The 16,769-nt window shown below is 39.8% G+C and overlaps 2 protein-coding genes across 5 annotated transcripts in view; one reads left to right on the forward strand and one right to left on the reverse strand.

Moving 5' to 3' along the window:
* On the forward strand, positions 1–5,365 carry pofut4 (protein O-fucosyltransferase 4). The gene is made up of 5 exons (XM_088293578.1): positions 1–207; positions 413–748; positions 874–1,254; positions 2,598–3,220; positions 3,884–5,365. The coding sequence occupies exons 2-5, from the start codon at positions 413–415 to the stop codon at positions 4,032–4,034; spliced, it is 1,491 nt and encodes a 496-aa protein (XP_088149704.1). The 5' UTR covers positions 1–207; the 3' UTR covers positions 4,035–5,365.
* znf185 (zinc finger protein 185 with LIM domain) overlaps positions 4,923–16,769 on the reverse strand; it is a 23,113-nt gene continuing 11,266 nt past the window's right edge. For 3 of the 4 annotated variants that reach the window (XM_088293577.1, XM_088293573.1, XM_088293576.1), the window contains 16 exons: positions 15,910–15,963; positions 15,619–15,672; positions 13,797–13,847; positions 13,657–13,701; positions 12,947–12,988; positions 11,472–11,573; positions 11,291–11,362; positions 11,108–11,170; positions 10,764–10,865; positions 10,526–10,573; positions 9,446–9,484; positions 8,389–8,442; positions 8,236–8,310; positions 8,124–8,144; positions 6,992–7,094; positions 4,923–5,385 (listed from right to left, as the gene is read on the reverse strand). In XM_088293577.1, coding sequence (XP_088149703.1) covers positions 5,284–5,385; positions 6,992–7,094; positions 8,124–8,144; positions 8,236–8,310; positions 8,389–8,442; positions 9,446–9,484; positions 10,526–10,573; positions 10,764–10,865; positions 11,108–11,170; positions 11,291–11,362; positions 11,472–11,573; positions 12,947–12,988; positions 13,657–13,701; positions 13,797–13,847; positions 15,619–15,672; positions 15,910–15,963 — 1,027 coding nt within the window. In that variant the 3' untranslated portion in view covers positions 4,923–5,283. The remainder of the gene's footprint in view (positions 5,386–6,991; positions 7,095–8,123; positions 8,145–8,235; positions 8,311–8,388; positions 8,443–9,445; positions 9,485–10,525; positions 10,574–10,763; positions 10,866–11,107; positions 11,171–11,290; positions 11,363–11,471; positions 11,574–12,946; positions 12,989–13,656; positions 13,702–13,796; positions 13,848–15,618; positions 15,673–15,909; positions 15,964–16,769) is intronic. The other variant, XM_088293574.1, reaches the window with a different exon arrangement.

A 16,769-nucleotide genomic window follows, 5' to 3' on the forward strand; every position in this document is an offset into this window, starting at 1 on the left:
TGTCGCTTCTGAGCCGCATGAAGAAGAGAAGCTGAGGAAGTCGAGGGAGAAAGCTGTTTTTCCCCCAGCTGCGCATCGTCCGATGAGACCAAATAGCATCCCGTTACTGCTATACCTACAATCTCATTATTTTCACCTCACATATTAAATTCTTCATTTGGAAACTAAAGAAGGCGGAGCTTCCATGCGTTTCCAGCGGTAGCGAAGGTAAGAAATACTTAGTTTTTTCCACACTTTTAAATGCCGCTGTGTGTGTTCTGTGCTTATTTAATATCAACACTGAATATCAAAACCTCCCATTAACATAACCACATTCAAAAAGTCATGTGGCTCGATAGAGCAATCTGAAAATAATGTGCGTCCCAAATGGTAACTTCCCAACTTGACTGAATGTTGCTTTCTGCGGTTTCAGATGGCCGGGAGAGGCAGGCTGTTGCCCTGTTTGTGTTTGGGTCTGTTTGCTGTTTTGTGCTGGGTGTGGGTCTCTTTCGCGTCCTTCCCGGATGAACGTGTCATGGTGTCCTATGATGCAGTGGACCAAGGACCATTTAAGCCCCAGAGTGCTCTTACAGACATGGAGTTTGCCCCAATGAGCGCGTACCGTGGGCCTGGCAACCTGGACCAACGCAGCAATAAGGAGCTGCCTATGATCCTGTGGTGGAGCGGAGGCTTATTCCCACATTTTCCTGGAGATACGGAACGAATTGACTGTGCCACATCGTCCTGCCTGGCCACAAGTAACCGCAAGGTAGCAGTGGTTCTCAAATAATGTTTTTTTTTTTTATTAGTCATTATGCTTTAATGGATAGTATATATTTATGTATGTACGCAACCTTGTGGAAGAAGTAAGCTTTTGAATTGTTTGCCCGTTAGGTCCAGCTGTACAAAAGGACAACGTCCATCATCTTCTACGGGACGGACTTCAGGGCCTATGAAGCACCGCTTCCTCGTCTGCGCCACCAAACGTGGGCCCTGTTCCACGAAGAGTCCCCCATGAACAACTACCTCCTCTCGCATGGGCCTGGCATCAGGATGTTCAATTACACCGCCACATTCCGCAGGGAGTCCGACTACCCTTTGACCCTGCAGTGGCTGCCGTCTCTGAGCTACCTGCTGGAGCCGACGATGGTGCCCCTGAAGGAGAAGAACCAGCTTAGGCTGAAAGGCCTGGCCCCCGTACTCTACATGCAGTCTCACTGTGATGTGCCCTCTGACCGAGACAGATACGTCAGAGAACTAATGAAGTACATACAGGTAATGCACACACACACATATTTAATTACAAAAAATGTCTCATTGTTTTGTTTAAAATAGAGAAGAAAGATTTTGAAAAATAAGTCAATTACGCCCCACCAATATTACGATTACAATTCATTGTGTGATTATTTTTTTTTCAAGGTCCTCTCCCCATCTATTTTTTTACCAAACACAAGCAATTATACTAAAATAAACTCTGATTTATTTATTTATTATCTCTGATTTATTATACATAAATGTTTAGTTTTATTGGTTAGGCAGATGCTAAACTGATAAACTGAAGGCAAGCATCAAAGAAATTTTTTTTCTGCTTAATTAGTTATCTTGCAAAATGATTTGATTTGCAGTCTTTTCATTGTTGACTACGACAACCTGACAAAACTCTACCAAACAAGAGCATCATAAACATAAATCATGAATTCACATTAAGGTCTGGGCAATACCGATATACTATCCATTAAAGAAACTCAGGACGCAATCCCCGACCATGGCATTTTGCGTGCGGTCGGTGAGGGTTAGATTTGTGCCACAATTACAAGCATCTAAGAGGAAAATTTAGAGCACAAAAGTGTGTATTGAGTGCACAAAATCCGTTTTTGTGAACCATTCACCGAACCAGCAAGAAGTGCACGCACGCACAATTACAGGATGATGTTGTTAACTGTTAACATTACCCAAATTCAGCCTTTTTCCCTGTTCCTTATTTTGAATAGTAATATTAATTACATGTTAATACAAATTTGGTGTTAGAAATCTTTTTTACTACTACAGTGAGCACCCACCAGTTGTGGGGGGATAAGGACTGAGCCCTGCCTCTGATAGCAACTCCTCAAGTAATGTACACCAGCACAAAAAAAGAGATTTATAACCACATACATTACAGATCTGAAATGCGGCTCAGATAATGGATGGAACAAATTTGAAGTGATTTAGGCAAATTTGTTTTATTTCAGACATGTCCCCAAGGAGTCTGTTTTATAAAGGTAGGTGACCCCTGGTGTAAATAAAGTTCATAAACTCACGTCAATCTAGTTCTTTGGCAGCGAAAGGCCACAAGGTGGCGGCAAAGCGTCTAAATGAAGCTCCTCAACTCACTTCAACATAGTAGCTCCGAGACCCCAAGTGATGGCAAAGCACTACTTGTTGCGTGAAAGGAGCTCCTCAACTCACTTGAGCATTTTTTTCTTGGCATCAAGATGCCACAAGGTGGCAGCAAAGCAATACAAATACGTGAGTTTTTGAATACCAGTGGATAGGTTCCACAAAACATCTGCCTGAGTGGAAATTTCCGCAAACTACGACTATTCAGTGGTTCACTGTCTTCTCTTTCCCCTCCTCAGGTGGATTCCTACGGCAAATGTCTGAACAACAAAGCTCTGCCCGCACATCTGGAAGACACGTCCACCGCCACAGGTGAAGAGTCCTCCTTCATGAAATTTGTTGGCCGCTACAAGTTCCACCTGGCGCTGGAGAACGGCCACTGCGCAGACTACATGACAGAGAAGCTATGGCGGCCCCTCCACCAGGGATGCGTTCCCGTCTATCGGGGCTCTCCGGTGGTGGCAGACTGGATGCCCAACAACCACTCGGTCATCATAATCGATGACTTCCCCTCACCTAAAGCTCTCGCAGACTTTCTCAAGTTTCTAGATGAGAACGACAATGAATATGCCAAATATTTGGAGTTCAAAAACATCCTCGGCGTCACAAACGCTCATTTACTGGAGGCTCTGGAGAACCGTGAATGGGGGGTTAACGACATAAGCAAACCAAACTACTTGAATGGATTTGAGTGCTATGTTTGTGACCGGGAGAACGCACGGTTGGCTGCGGAACGAGCTAATCGAAAAGCTCCGGAGATAAATCCGCCTCCTAAACCAAAGATGGCTAACAACGCTCACATGGGATGCCCTCTACCCAGCCCGGGGTTTGGACAAGTCCAAGACCTGCCTGCAGATGATGGGTGAGTCACTTCCAACAGTAAATTTTAATCAGTGATAGCTTTGTGTCTTCCTAAACGTGTATTTGATGGTGATTTTAAAAAATAGCAGGGTTTTAATTTAGTATTTTTTTTTAAGACCTTTTAATTTTTTTATTTAGGTTTGAGCGATAAAAGCTTACACAATATGGATCTTGCCAATTATTGTCATTTATATAGTAATGACGTTTCAGGAAGAAAAACAACAATTGTTGCTGATTCCAACCCTTATTTCATAAATATTAAAAATATTATCATATTGTTATTATGAAACACTGATGGCAGATTCAGTAACAGCGCAAAAAAAAAAAAAAAAAATCAAGAAGTTTACTTGCTTCTTTAATTAAAATATTGAGTCAAAATTTGTTGACCATTTCTATGGTAAATCTGCCTTCTGCTTCGGGATCAAAAGTGCAATCAGGAGCCGAGCTCTAATTTATATTATTGTGACAGCAAAGTAGTTGAGATTGAATCAACAGCGCCTCTGCTGGTTGCAGCCAAGTAGTGCACTCCATTTCGCCTCAACTGTTTCAAGAAGATTAATCCACACAACAGTCTTAATGATCACTTAATAGCCTAATTTATTATGCCCACCCCTAATTAAAACATCCTCTGTGATGGGCTTAATGTTGACGTATCTGTCTGCAGATGGTTGCAGATGTGGCCTCAGGACTACTGGCAGAGTCTGGACCAAGCGGAGGGCCTGGAGTCTCTGATAAGAACCAACGAGTCGGATCCCGCGCTGTTGTGGAAGCACATCCAAAGAATCGCCGTGAGCCGAGCGAGAGGCAAACACTGACGATGGCTTTAAACAGGCCAAGGAGGATGGAGGACATCCAGGAGTCCAGATGTGCTCCACAAAATGCAAACACTATTTTTAATGAGGGAATGCACCTGCGCCCAAAACTGCTGTTCCCTCAAGGGTAGTTTATTTGATTTGGATTTTTTTTGCAAGACGCATACTTTTAGTTCAATAATGTCAAGGTGCTGAGCATTAACTTTAAACTATGTGCGTCAAAGTTGCGCCACAGGGGCGCATTATCATTCTCAGGGGGGAGACATCTTTGCATTGGAGTCAAGCCAAGCTTAAATTCAGTGTTCTTGTGTGTATGCGACAGTAGCCACTGGACTTAATTAGCTTATTTTTTTCCCATCCTTTTTTTTTTTTTTTAATAGGAAGCATACTATAGTTTGCTATGTCAATGTTTTACCCAACAATGCAAGAACATTGTTACTTTTTTTGTCTGTTACCAATTGTATGACATGGTGCAATATGTGCATTTTCTTTTTTACCCGCAAACGAGCACAATATATTTGTTACATTTTTATACCAGGATAAATGTTTTATTTTGAGAATAAGCATCATACAAGTGAACAGTTTTTTTTTTAATCACCGCGTGTTTAGAATGGTATTTTGTAAGAAGTCATATTTAAGCAAAGTAAATATAAATATAATATAATTTACCCCATAATGGCAGTCTTATTGAAATCGATTTGCAGGTAAACCCCAAATGGTACATACTCTGACCAAGTTTTGAGTATCAAACGTAATAAAGAAATAAAAAAATAAAATAAACTTCAAGCACAATCCTAGTGCATTCTTATGAGTTATTTAAACATTTGATATGCATCTACTGAGAAGGTGTTTGAATTGGGATTGGACAAACTAATGAAAATGGCCGCTGCATTTTCTCTCAACGTCTTAAAGTCTTGCCACTTTCATTTTATTTCCTGCTAAAAGATACCTATTCAACAAAGGAAAATTTAAACTCCAAATTTGGTCACGGTACAAATACATTTGGGCTTAATTGTATCTGATGCGCAGACATGTCCTTAAGTTACACTTTTACCAGCAGGAAGAAGAGCACAAACATGTTTTGCCAATGAAAATCTTGTCTTGCGTGAAAAGAATCTAAAGTAATTATTTTTATTGCTCGTTACAGTCTCTTGGCTCACCCGAAACCTCCATCCTTCTTGCATTGAAGCAGTCCAAACTTGGTGGAAGAATGCCGCTTCTCACTTTAAATGCAAATGAAGAGCCGCTGCGATCAATCGAAGGCTGCAGAGTAGCAGCTTTCACAGTGGACTTTGCCTCCATGCAGGAACATGTTGTAGAAGAGGTCTCCCATCGGCTTCCAGCATGAGGCACACTGAAAAATAGGGAGGGTGTCATTGCAAAATGTCTCTTTTATTAATATTTCTAATTACTCATTTCTTTGCGGCAAAACACATTAGTGATGACTAAATGAATATGAAACGCCCTGCAATTAGTCAAATTCACACTTATAGACTATTTAGATCCCTCAATTAATTGTTCCCTGACTGTAATGAATATGAATCTGACCTCAACCTCAAAACTAATACCGAACCATGATATTTTTTATTGCACCTTTTTTTTTTATAACAATATAACATTGTCCTCAACTGAACCATGATTTTTGATGTATTCTCATACCCCAAGCAATGATAAATTTATGGGGTATCATTATAACCAGCTCTATGTGGGCAACTATAACTCCTATGTGGCCCGCAATATAAACAAGTCCCTGCTAGGCATGGGCTGGTTACCGGTGTGCCGGTTTATCGTAGTTTTAAAAAGTCAAGGTTTCAATAATCGCTAATACTGTTTCACCAGAACTGCGCTGATCGGGTGCTTGCAGGGTTGAGTAAACAAGCCATCTGTTTGAAGTTAATTGGGGCCAGTGGCTTCCCCCCTCCCCCCCCCTTCCTCAAGGAGCAGAGAGGGGAGGGGTGAGCAGTTAAACACAGAAGAGGAAGGAGCAAGAAAGATAAGAGTGCAAACACAGATGGACGCTGTGCTTTCTCTTAAAAAAAGGTGGGTACTCTTTAGCCCCAAGGACAACACGAGTAGCCCACGGGTCTGTTCTAAAGTAGCGCATCACCAATGATGGGACACTGTGACTTACTAAGAAGACTTGAAACAGACTAAGGATGTTAACATTTGTTCATTTATTTCAACTTAACATGGAACGTGTTTCTTAATGTAAGAAATATTTTTAGTTTTGTTGAAAAATAAAGTAGATTGGGTTTAATGGTAAACAAATGTTTCAGAAATTGACATTTCGAGCTGCAATTTCTACTTTGTGATACTAGATTTTTTTTTTTCTCACTGTTATCATGCCGTCAGAATCTAAAAGCAGCCCATGCCTACGCCCTACATAAGATACTTACTGAACTGAAATTTGCCTACTTCTCACATGGTGCTTTGAACTCCCAAGTTTTGTTTCTTCCTTTTTGTTTTTAACACACCCACAGTGGTGCAGACCCGCGCACATCCACAAAATTGCCAACAGCAATCTAACCTGCTTCTTCCATATAGCAGCGCATCTCAACACGCCTCATTTATGCCCAAAATAGAACCCATTGAGTCAAAAGCTTAACATGAAATATGTACAAACGCAAAGGTAAAGTATGTTCAGAGGAAGGCTGAAGGAGAAGTATCTAAGTCCCACAATGGGGTTTCAGATTTGTATTTCTCTGCACGTGCCACTGACTGGGAACGGAAATCTTACTGCTGTAGTAAGGTTGCCAAGCAACGAGCTGGGCCTCCAGGAAGTCACTGGCCAAGAAAAAAAAAATCATTTTGGCAGTCTTTGTGTCAAACTGTGTCATGAATTCTTTTATGTATAAATTAATTATTTATATATTTATTGTTTGAAATCAGTCAGGTTTAAATAAGGAAAAGGCACATTTCTACTGTGTAAGAAAGATATCAAACAAATAACGCAAAAGTACCTTGAAACAATGCGGGTGGCAGCTAATGTTAAGGTGCTCGATGGTGATCTTGGCATCGTTGCCCACAAGCTGTCCACAATACGTGCAGGGGGAAGACACAGGGCTGCAGGTGGGTGACACACATGAAAACGATTTTTTGGGAGACTGGTCCACTCAAAAATCAATAACTTTTCACACTCTATCAGGATGTCAAGGAATTAATTCTACATATGTTGCTGACGTATGAGTATGAGTTGAATTTGTTCTGTGACCATGCGCCAATTTTTTTTTTTAAATAGAAAAAATAACACTGTAGAATATTGTACTTTATTCAAAACACACAGGAGTGATGTGATTAGATTTTTCCTGGTTCTAGAATGAAATAGTTTTTACCACATATTTGAACATTGTGTTGCTCCCTCCAGTGCATGGCTGAACAATTAATATAATTCAAATAGAGATCGCAATGTAAGTTGAATGCAATTTCCAAATAGCAAAGACTGCAATCCGGAAAACAAATCAGCTTGGTTTTGGTCAGCCGGGAGGCTTTATTTTATTAGATTTTCCTTTTTTTTTTTTATAAATATGTATATTGTATTTATATTGTGTCTAGCTAAGTTCAGTGCTGAACTGAAATCCACATTTTATATATCGTATTTTTATGAAACAAAAAAATTACAACTAGATTATTTCCCCAAATAGTTCCGCCTTTTAAGACCTTATGCCACTAAGGGAATTGTTAGCGAATGTTGCGTTCTTGTCAGGATCTGTCAGGGTTCATTCAAGCTCGCAAATATCCGCTAGACATTCACCTGTACTTTCCTAATCGCAAAGGAATTTTGAACATGTTCAAAATTTCCTTGCGACAAAAAAAAAACACACACAAACTGTTGGTGAACGTCTGGAGAATGTTTGCAACCTTGAACGGACCCTGACGTGAACGCACATTTGCTACCTTTGCCAACATTCGCAAAAGTTCACCCCTCGGTGTGATTACATTTTTTATTTATTTATTTTATTGTGTAATTCTCTTTGATTTATGTTTAGTTTGACAGTAAACCTCTCCTGGGAGTTTCAGGAAACAGCTTGAACCACTTTTTAAAAGAATTGTTTACTATTTCCCCAAAGTAATGCTTTTGGTGGAGCTAATTACCTGGAGTAAGAGGAGGACCAGCTGGAAGAGCCACAGACAGAAGACAATCGGGATGTGAGCCAAAATCATTCATCAGCAGTATTTGTTAATCAATATCATAAATACGACAGACCTATTGAGCGAGCCTGTGGCATTATGGGAGGACATCTCTGTCGTATCGACGTACTCCTTCACGTACACGAAGGGCCTTCAACACACACGCAGGATGAAGATGAGTTCAGACAATTTGGATATTAGTTAGCACTTTGATTGAAATGATTCTCACTTCTTGATTTCGGGTTCTGGTGTGGGGGTTCGCGGGGCCTCCACGAGCACGGTCCTGGTGTCAGACAGGCCATCATCGTTAGTCTCATCGCTCACTCACGGGTGACAGTGACGATGCACACACACACACACGCACAACGCTGCATCTGCTCAGTGCAACTCAGGAAGATAATCATTTTCTGTCAGCCCCGGTTAATGTCGTGCTGCTTGATGGCGAGACGTTTGACAAAGCGACGCCTCTAATGCACGTTGGTAATCTGACATCTGGAAAATTGCAATTGTGTGGGAGAAACAAGAAGAAATTGCACGGCAGTAGGGAGGCGGATGGAAATTCAAATAAAGGTGATGAAATACTCCAACTAGCCCTTAACTATGGTAAATGGGATACAGTTTGTCTATTAGTCAATTAATTCAGTTGTTCCCAAAGTGTGGGACGCGTACCAACGGTGGTTCGGGGATTGTAACTAGTGGTACACCAAACATTCAGTGACAATGAAAATTGAAAGAAATTTGCTGAAATACTCCAACTTAACTCAACTATCTGTACAAACAAGTTGCCATACACTTATTTATAAATTAATTCAGTTGTTCCTATATTATAAATAATGATTAACTGATGAAATTAAATTTTATTTTCTTTTTTTGTCATTTTAACTTATCCATGAATAACCTGGCCCATGTGTCCATTTTAAGAATCAAATGTGGTCCTTACCCAGGCTTTAGCAATTGCGGCCAATGAGATTTCCACCACAAAAGTGCCCCACTGAAGATGGAAAGAAGGCTTCCACTTTATCCAGTGGTAACGGCCCAATACTTTTGTTTATTTTGTTTATCTTTATATGCAAAGAGGACAATTCTCAAAATAAGATTGACTCAATGTGCAAAAGTGAACATGAAAAATGCTCCTAAAAAGCAAACACTGTCGTCGTTCACAACAACCTATTTGTTCAGCCTCAGCAGACTGATAAAAGAACCTCAACTGCAAGCACGTTAGAGCAGACGAGACGAGACGAGCAGCAAAGCAAACAGACCAAACTTTCACAAGATCATGAACTCACCGATCCATCGTTGGCCCCTCCTGTTCGCCGTAGGTCTCCCTGGAATATGAAAGAGAGCCGGATTAGACTTTCACTGTCGACTGGAGCTGTCAATATGCTGGACACGTTCCAGTAAACAGGGATTTGTTTGGGTTTGCTTTTTTTTTTTTTTTTTTCCCATCTAAGTCTTCTCCGCAGAGGCCGAGGATTTATTGACCAAGTGGGTCACTTTCAAAATTGTTTCTGTCACTTGATCATGAACTGAGAGTTTGTCTCAACCTAAAGTTGCAAAAAGGCAGGATATATCTGGAAGTTTGAGTGTGGAATTTAAGAGTGGACAATATGAATGTATGTTATTACATATGGATTATCAAGCTATTTTGCATAACAGAATGAAAACAAACCAATGTGAATATTTTTGTTTTGTTAAAAAAAAAAGACATGCTTGCATTTGATAATTAAATGTTTCATTTGTGACAAATTAATTTTTTTCATTTTTTCCCAAAAGACGTTGAATAAAATGCACGTATGAGCGGCAGTATATTGATTTTTTTTCCCCACATATCTATCTCCATATCCCGCGTCCACCACATGCACTCTGCAATTAGTGCAGCCTCCCCGGCGGACAGCTCCAGCTGTCGGAAGAGCCCTCACTGCCATCCCGCTTGCAGTTCTACGTTTTACTGCTGTTAAGGCCGCGATGACGGGAGTGCCAAACGAGACAGTCTTGTACACGTTTGGAAAAATATTTATTATGCCTTTTTAAAGTATTTGTCTGTTTTTTTTATACCCTTGGTATCATGACAATGCTAAAATATCGTCGCATTTGTCAATTTTCAATTTCATTCCCCCCCAATTTGTTTTAAGGGTTTGGGGGTCGGCTTGCAATAAAAAAAATGTTTAGGGACACATAAAGCATTCTCTGACTAAAAATTGCTCTTGATCAGTGCAGTCCGTCTGTACGTTTGATAATCCAAACCAGCTGTCAGATGCGAGGGGCATTTATCTGATATTTGATTTCAGTGTATTTCCCTGACTTCCCACTTATTCCATTAATTCCCCTGCAGACTATGAAACTTTGAAAACTCTTTTATATCTTACCTGATGGTGGTGATGGTTGTGACTGAGTGCATCTGCGAGTCCTCTCTTCTACAAAACACATCAAACACCAGCATTATGTAAGTTAAGTTTCCACTTAGGTTTAGCTTGTTTTCAATTAAATGCTTGACAGCCTCTTAATTTCCACACACTTATAAATCCTGCTAGAACGGCAAAAAGGGGAGAAAAAAAAACAGCTTTAATTTGCATCTAATGAGCGCCGCCATGGGGAAATGACTACCTCTCCTCCTCCTCCTCCTCCACTTCTTCCACTGTTGCGCTAGGGATATTATACAACGAGGGGGACGTCCACTTGTCCCATGGCGAGTCATTTTCTTTGGACCTAAAAACACAAAATCACGGGGCATTTCACATTGTTGGAGAACAAGGAATGTGTTGACCACGCTTATGACAAATATACATGAGATATCCGACCTATTTTTATCAGCACCAGTGCGCAATGTATTCCGGTTCAATGAGCAGAGTGTTCATGCCTCAAAAGCCTCGCCGTATATTGAGAGGGAGTCGGTTCGGTGCAATAAAAGAAGTAAGACGGCCCCCAGCCCTCCTTCAAAGGTGACTTACTTTCTCTCAAACATAACCAGAGTCTGTTGTCCCTCCCGTTGGCCTACTCCTGTAGCCTCGTGGCTGAGTGAGAACACACACATTGAAAGGCTTTTAGTGCGTAATGGACGAGGGGAGAGCTGAACGAAACACACCGGAGTACATGGAGTGGAGGCGTAAGAGTAAATCAAAGTGCGTCATCACCTCTCTTCTATGGTGGTCTGCCTCTGCGTTGTGGTTTCCCACGTGCGCGCCCACGACCGCTGAGTGCTTAGGCTGAAGAGGAGGCGAGCCGTGATGGAAGAGTGGTGGCACATGGAGCGTAACGAGAAAATAAGTGCATTGTTTAAGAAATGGATTTGTGCGGCTCATAGCGCTCACTCACCTATCCATTACACGTTCACCAGGCTGAGGCGAATACCTCGTTGCGGTGGTGTCGATGGGGATGACGTCCTCCGCCAGCGATTCCAGGATCTCGCTCTTCATACTTGTTGGCGTGCACCCACCCAAAAAAATACAGTTAGTGGACAAAACAAGGCATGTTGTTATGAGTGGGGGGGGTGTTATGCGCTTAGCACAGTCAAATGGGTTGGAATCGCAGTTCAGACTTTGCTGTGACTTTTAATATTCCATATTGTTTTTAACAGTTATTCGAAACTCGGGGGTTAGAATCCAAAATGTGAGCCAATTAACCATTTTGGATGGGACTGAGTCTGATGTAGATTTTTGTTTTTTTTAGTCCAATGTGTTTTCTAACATTTGGCGGGGTAAAATTCCAATAACTGATTGGTCAGTCAATTAATTAAAAAAATATGTACAGTCATGTTCATAAATTTAAATAACTTATGGATATATAAATTTATGATCGCAACTGTATCATATTAATTCCTAAAGAAATATGCAATCTTGCATCAGAGTGTGTTCAAGGTCGCAAATGTTCATCAAACAGTCATAAGACTGTAGTTTTCTTGTTGAAAAAATGTTGAAAAAATGTTGAAAAAAAATTTCTTGTGTCAAGAAAAAAAAAAAAAAAAACTCACTAAAATATTTGCGACATTGATCGAACACATTGTGATCATCAATATATCTATTTTATATCTACATACAGAATTTGCAACAATTTGTATGTGCTGTCTTTTTTTCTCTCTCCTTTTTATGTATTGCCGAGCTATCGAATCCGGACTCTGTATTGGCAGATCCTTCAAACCAAAGACTCGGACTCCGGTGCCCAAAAAGTGCGATCGGGACATTCCTAGCATCTACCTATTGTAATTATGTAACTACGTAATATGTTGGCTAGCACAGCAACCTAGCAGTGATTAAAGCGTCTGTCTCACAGTTCTGCGGTTTGGGGTTGGCTCTGGCCTTCCTGTGTGGCATTTGCAAGTGTACACTCCAGAAACATGCATGTTTGTTTCATTAAAGATCATGGGTGTGAGTGAGTGGGAGTGGCTTCTAGTTGTGTGGCTTTTGATTGGCTGGAGGCCAGTCCAGGGTGTGCTGCCCCATTCGCCCAAAGCACTCTTATAGAAAATAAATGGAGAGATGGAATAATGAGATTTTTATTTGTTTTACATCCCAGCCCTTACTTAGGTGAACAGCAGCTTCAAATCACATTAGGGGACAACCATTTAATTTTAGTCATCAATTAATTTAGTCATTAAAGGACATTTAATCAACTCTGATGGCCTGAAGTTATTTTGGCCATTAATCATTTTAAATTCATTTGCTAATTTGTGTCACCATATGGTTCAAAGAATTACACATTTAATAATCTCAGGATTTATGGGATTAATTTGAATAAATTACAGACCTTAAGAGTTTACTGGGTGTTGGCTTACTGTAGACATAAGAACTTACGTGATCTCTGGGTCTTTCCTTTCCATGAAAGTGTGCGACGAACTAAAGAAGAACATAACATGTGAATTTAAATTATAAGCAAGAATGATTACATTTCTACCTGGCAGGGTAATGTCTTGATTGTACCAACAATTAATGAGATTTTATAAGACAATTAATACACATTGTCATATTAATTAGCTTTTTAAAAATCACAATTAATATATGTAGTGAAACATCAAATGTTTAATGCTCAAAAAGTCAGTTTGAAGATGCATGCAGGTTTCGTGGCGGTTCGGGTCAACAATTTTCTGAGTAATTTTATGTAGGGGAGAGTCTGGCTTCTGGCTAAATTATGTTCACTAAAATTATGTTGGTAGCATAAGAATTTATTAATCTTAATCATTTAGATTAGATTGAGGTTTAATGACAGCAACAACGTGACACTGAAACAAATTGATTCCCCTTTACATTATTCATTATGAGTAAACCAGCAGAAATAAAAGCCTGGTGTTGAACTTGAGGGGTTCCGTTGTAAAGACAGTCAATTTAATTGTAATTATTTCATTAATTCTAACGGGGACACATTGGAGCATGATAGCAGCTGATTACAATAGAATACGCAATGAAACTGTGGGAGTCGCAATCATGACACGTTTGTCTGCTTATATTAGCAGCACAAACAGCACTCCCAATAGAAGAAGGTGGAATTTGTGCGATCCATTCTGTACCTGTTGATGGAAATATCCGAGAGGGGCTGCAGCAGGTCAGAGCAGCTGCAGGAGAGAAAAGGGACTCGTAATCACATTGTGCTGCATTATGCATGACGAGAGCTGCAAAACTGTCACAGCTCCCAAACCAATATGATTACCTGTTTGGGGATGTGGTCCCTATCGGGTACGGATCAAATGGATCAGTCGAGCTGAAACACAATTTCACACTGATTTCACTCTCAATTGTCAGCACGACTCGTCAGGTGTCACATTGAGTCTTAATGGAAAGATGTAATGCAGTATGAATTGTAAGCAGAAACAGAGCTGGACTGGTGGGGTGGGCCTCGATAATTGGGGGGGGGACAATCAACAATAATTTTGATGAAATGATCAATAAACAGGAATATTCATTGAATTTTAAACTTTTTATTTAACTATAAAAATTCTACTTAAAATAACAACCAATAAATAAATTAGTTATAAAGAAAACAATAATATATATATAAAAATAATGGCAAAAAAAAACATGTTCTGTTCCTGCTATGCTCATATTGGCCTCTAAGAGGCAGTGTGGTGCTGCGTAGGCATTAGAATCGCGATTCCCAACCAGTGGGCCGCAGCAAATTATCAATTATGTAGCTGAAAATTTATTATTTCCTATTTTTAAAAATGTTGTTAATTTATCTAAGCCAACCTCAATAATAACCGGCGTAACAATAAAATGCTCTTCCTCTAGAGTGTATCAACTTTTTGCACAACTGAGCGTGTTGTGCCGTGAGATTTTTTTTCCAATGTGAAATATGTTCCTTGGCTCCATGATGGTTAGGAAACAACCGCATTAGGATGCACGCTTACATTAAGAAAAATAAAGTTGCAATGGAACTTGGTTAATATTACTCATTTTTCACATAAGGGAAAAAATGCACGGCAGCTCACGACGTATTTCTAGTGGACGGATACGGACATGTACAAGCTCAATTTTGGTTCACGAATACCACAGATCGTAACAATAAAGGCTTTCTATTCTATTTTGCGTGTGTTTGTGCTCTATGAGCCAAATTGAGGTGAGCGTGTCAAAATACACATCTGTTCGCACAGACCTGCACGCACTCTGACACAGCAAATGGTTCATTAAAAGGGATCTGGTGTTTTCATTGCTTTTTCAACATTTCGATAAAAGAACAAGTACTGTAACAAGACAACACGTAATTTATGGTAACTTCATGCAATTTCAGCAGACTGCAAGAATCGTATTTTCTATTTACTATAAGCCGCTACTGTTTTCTAGATTTTTAACCATGTGGCTAATACAACAGTGCGATTTTTCTTTCACCGGTAGGGGCTCTCTATAGTTCAGAAAATACGCTAAATAAATCTCAATCTTTTTCCTCATGGGTCTGTTCAGTTTTAATTAGCAACGTTGTTGAAGGCACTGTTTTAAGAATCTGTTTATGTACCTTTATGTGCATTCACAATACAAAATTGTTCAGTACATGCAGTAAACAACTCATTTTTTCAACATAAAGAAAATTGCATCTTATGTCTGGTGCGGCTTGTGTATTTATTTATTTATTTATTTTTTTAGAGTTTATAGTCTGGAAAATATGGTATATTGTTATGAGTTTGATGCAATACCTATTTGACTATCGACCGGAAGTTAGCTCGCCTCTGTACACTACAAGCAGAAATGATGCATGCATAGTGTCCATTAGGAAGAATATCAGTGTAATATTACCTGTCTGCATGTTTGTGCAAATATTCACTATTTGACGGTAGATCCTTCCTGAGAGTTCTAATGCTCGTTCCTACTCGCTCGAATTGCAATGATCTAAATGCCTTCATAGGGTTCTGCTTGATTGCAAAAATCAACGATCATTAATAATACACTTCATCTTCACCACAATCTAAATAAACGCAAAGAATCTGTGAACTTTTCACCACATCAAACCAAACATACCCAGGAAAAGCAAGTCAATCTACCTGAGCTCAGTCACTTTGGTCACACGTGAGCTCAAGAGGTCACGCTCCTCGCTGCTGCGCAGTGATGGCGAGATGGAGAGGAAAGGAGCAAGGGACCGCAAGAATGACGTGATGAGCAAAGAAAAGAGGGCAGGCAAAGGTTACTTTGGTTCTTCTCATGCACTATTTACATTGAAAGCACTGACAGACACACAACTATTTGACTAGCCGGCAAAGCAGGACAAAATGCGTGTGTGCGTGCGTGAGTGAGTGCATGTGTGCGTTTGGTGCATGTGTGTGTACTTGCCATACCGGTTCTCAGTAATGGTGACAGTTTGGGTGGTTATAGTGACAGTTTCTGTGTTGCTGACAGACAAAGAGAAACGACATTCAGAGTCAGTACAGATTATTTGACAAGTCATCAGATCAAAAAGTACTTTCTATCAGGAAGTGCTTTTATTGCATCTAATTTTGGATTGTTTTCAGTGTAACCGGGTGTATCTGAGTTTGGCGCAGACAAACAAAGCAGCGATACTTCATCAGAACAGAACATTCTCTTCTATTTTCAGTCGTGCAGATAACATGTCGCTCCGTCTTTCAAAGTGTCGGCTTCATGAAACTTTTGTTTCTGAATTTATACATCACGGTGAGAACGAGATGACATGGAATGCTGAAGACTAATGGGCTTCAACAAAAGGTATTGGCTTTGATGCATTTTGAACAGGTACAATCTCATCAAAGCTTTCTGGAGTGACACCATGCTGTTATTCATGATAATAAAAACAGAGCGTCCCTGCATTCAGAAGTGACGTAAAAATAGCCAGCAGAACAGACATTGCGTACATTTGTAACGAAAATGAAATAACTCAAATTAAAATGGAAAACTAAAGAAGAAAAGTCAGTCATTTTAAAATTGGAGTTTACTTTATGACACAAAAGTGCCCTTTTTTTATTTTAATAAATCTTGCACTCAACAAATATGCCATGTAAAAAAATTGAAACTAATACTAAAACTAACTCAACCAAAATTGAGCATTTAAAAAAAAACCTAACAGAAACTATTATTTTTTTTTATTATAGTGAACTGCCTTTTTAAAAAAAAAAGTCAAAACAAAATAGAAACTAACTACAATAAAAACTCCCAAACTATTATAACCTTGGTGCAGATGCAT

Source organism: Idiotropiscis lumnitzeri, chromosome 4 (genome assembly GCF_059441095.1).
Source record: "Idiotropiscis lumnitzeri isolate Australia: NSW breed Sydney's pygmy pipehorse chromosome 4, RoL_Ilum_1.0, whole genome shotgun sequence".
NCBI classification, from domain to species: Eukaryota; Metazoa; Chordata; class Actinopteri; order Syngnathiformes; family Syngnathidae; genus Idiotropiscis; species Idiotropiscis lumnitzeri.

Coding starts and splice junctions, on each gene's coding strand:
- pofut4 (XM_088293578.1), top strand. CDS start 413: ATGGCCGGGAGAGGCAGGCTGTTGCCCTGTTTGTGTTTGGGTCTGTTT. Junction 749..873: donor TGGCCACAAGTAACCGCAAG/GTAGCAGTGGTT, acceptor TTTGCCCGTTAG/GTCCAGCTGTACAAAAGGAC. Junction 1,255..2,597: donor AACTAATGAAGTACATACAG/GTAATGCACACA, acceptor TCCCCTCCTCAG/GTGGATTCCTACGGCAAATG.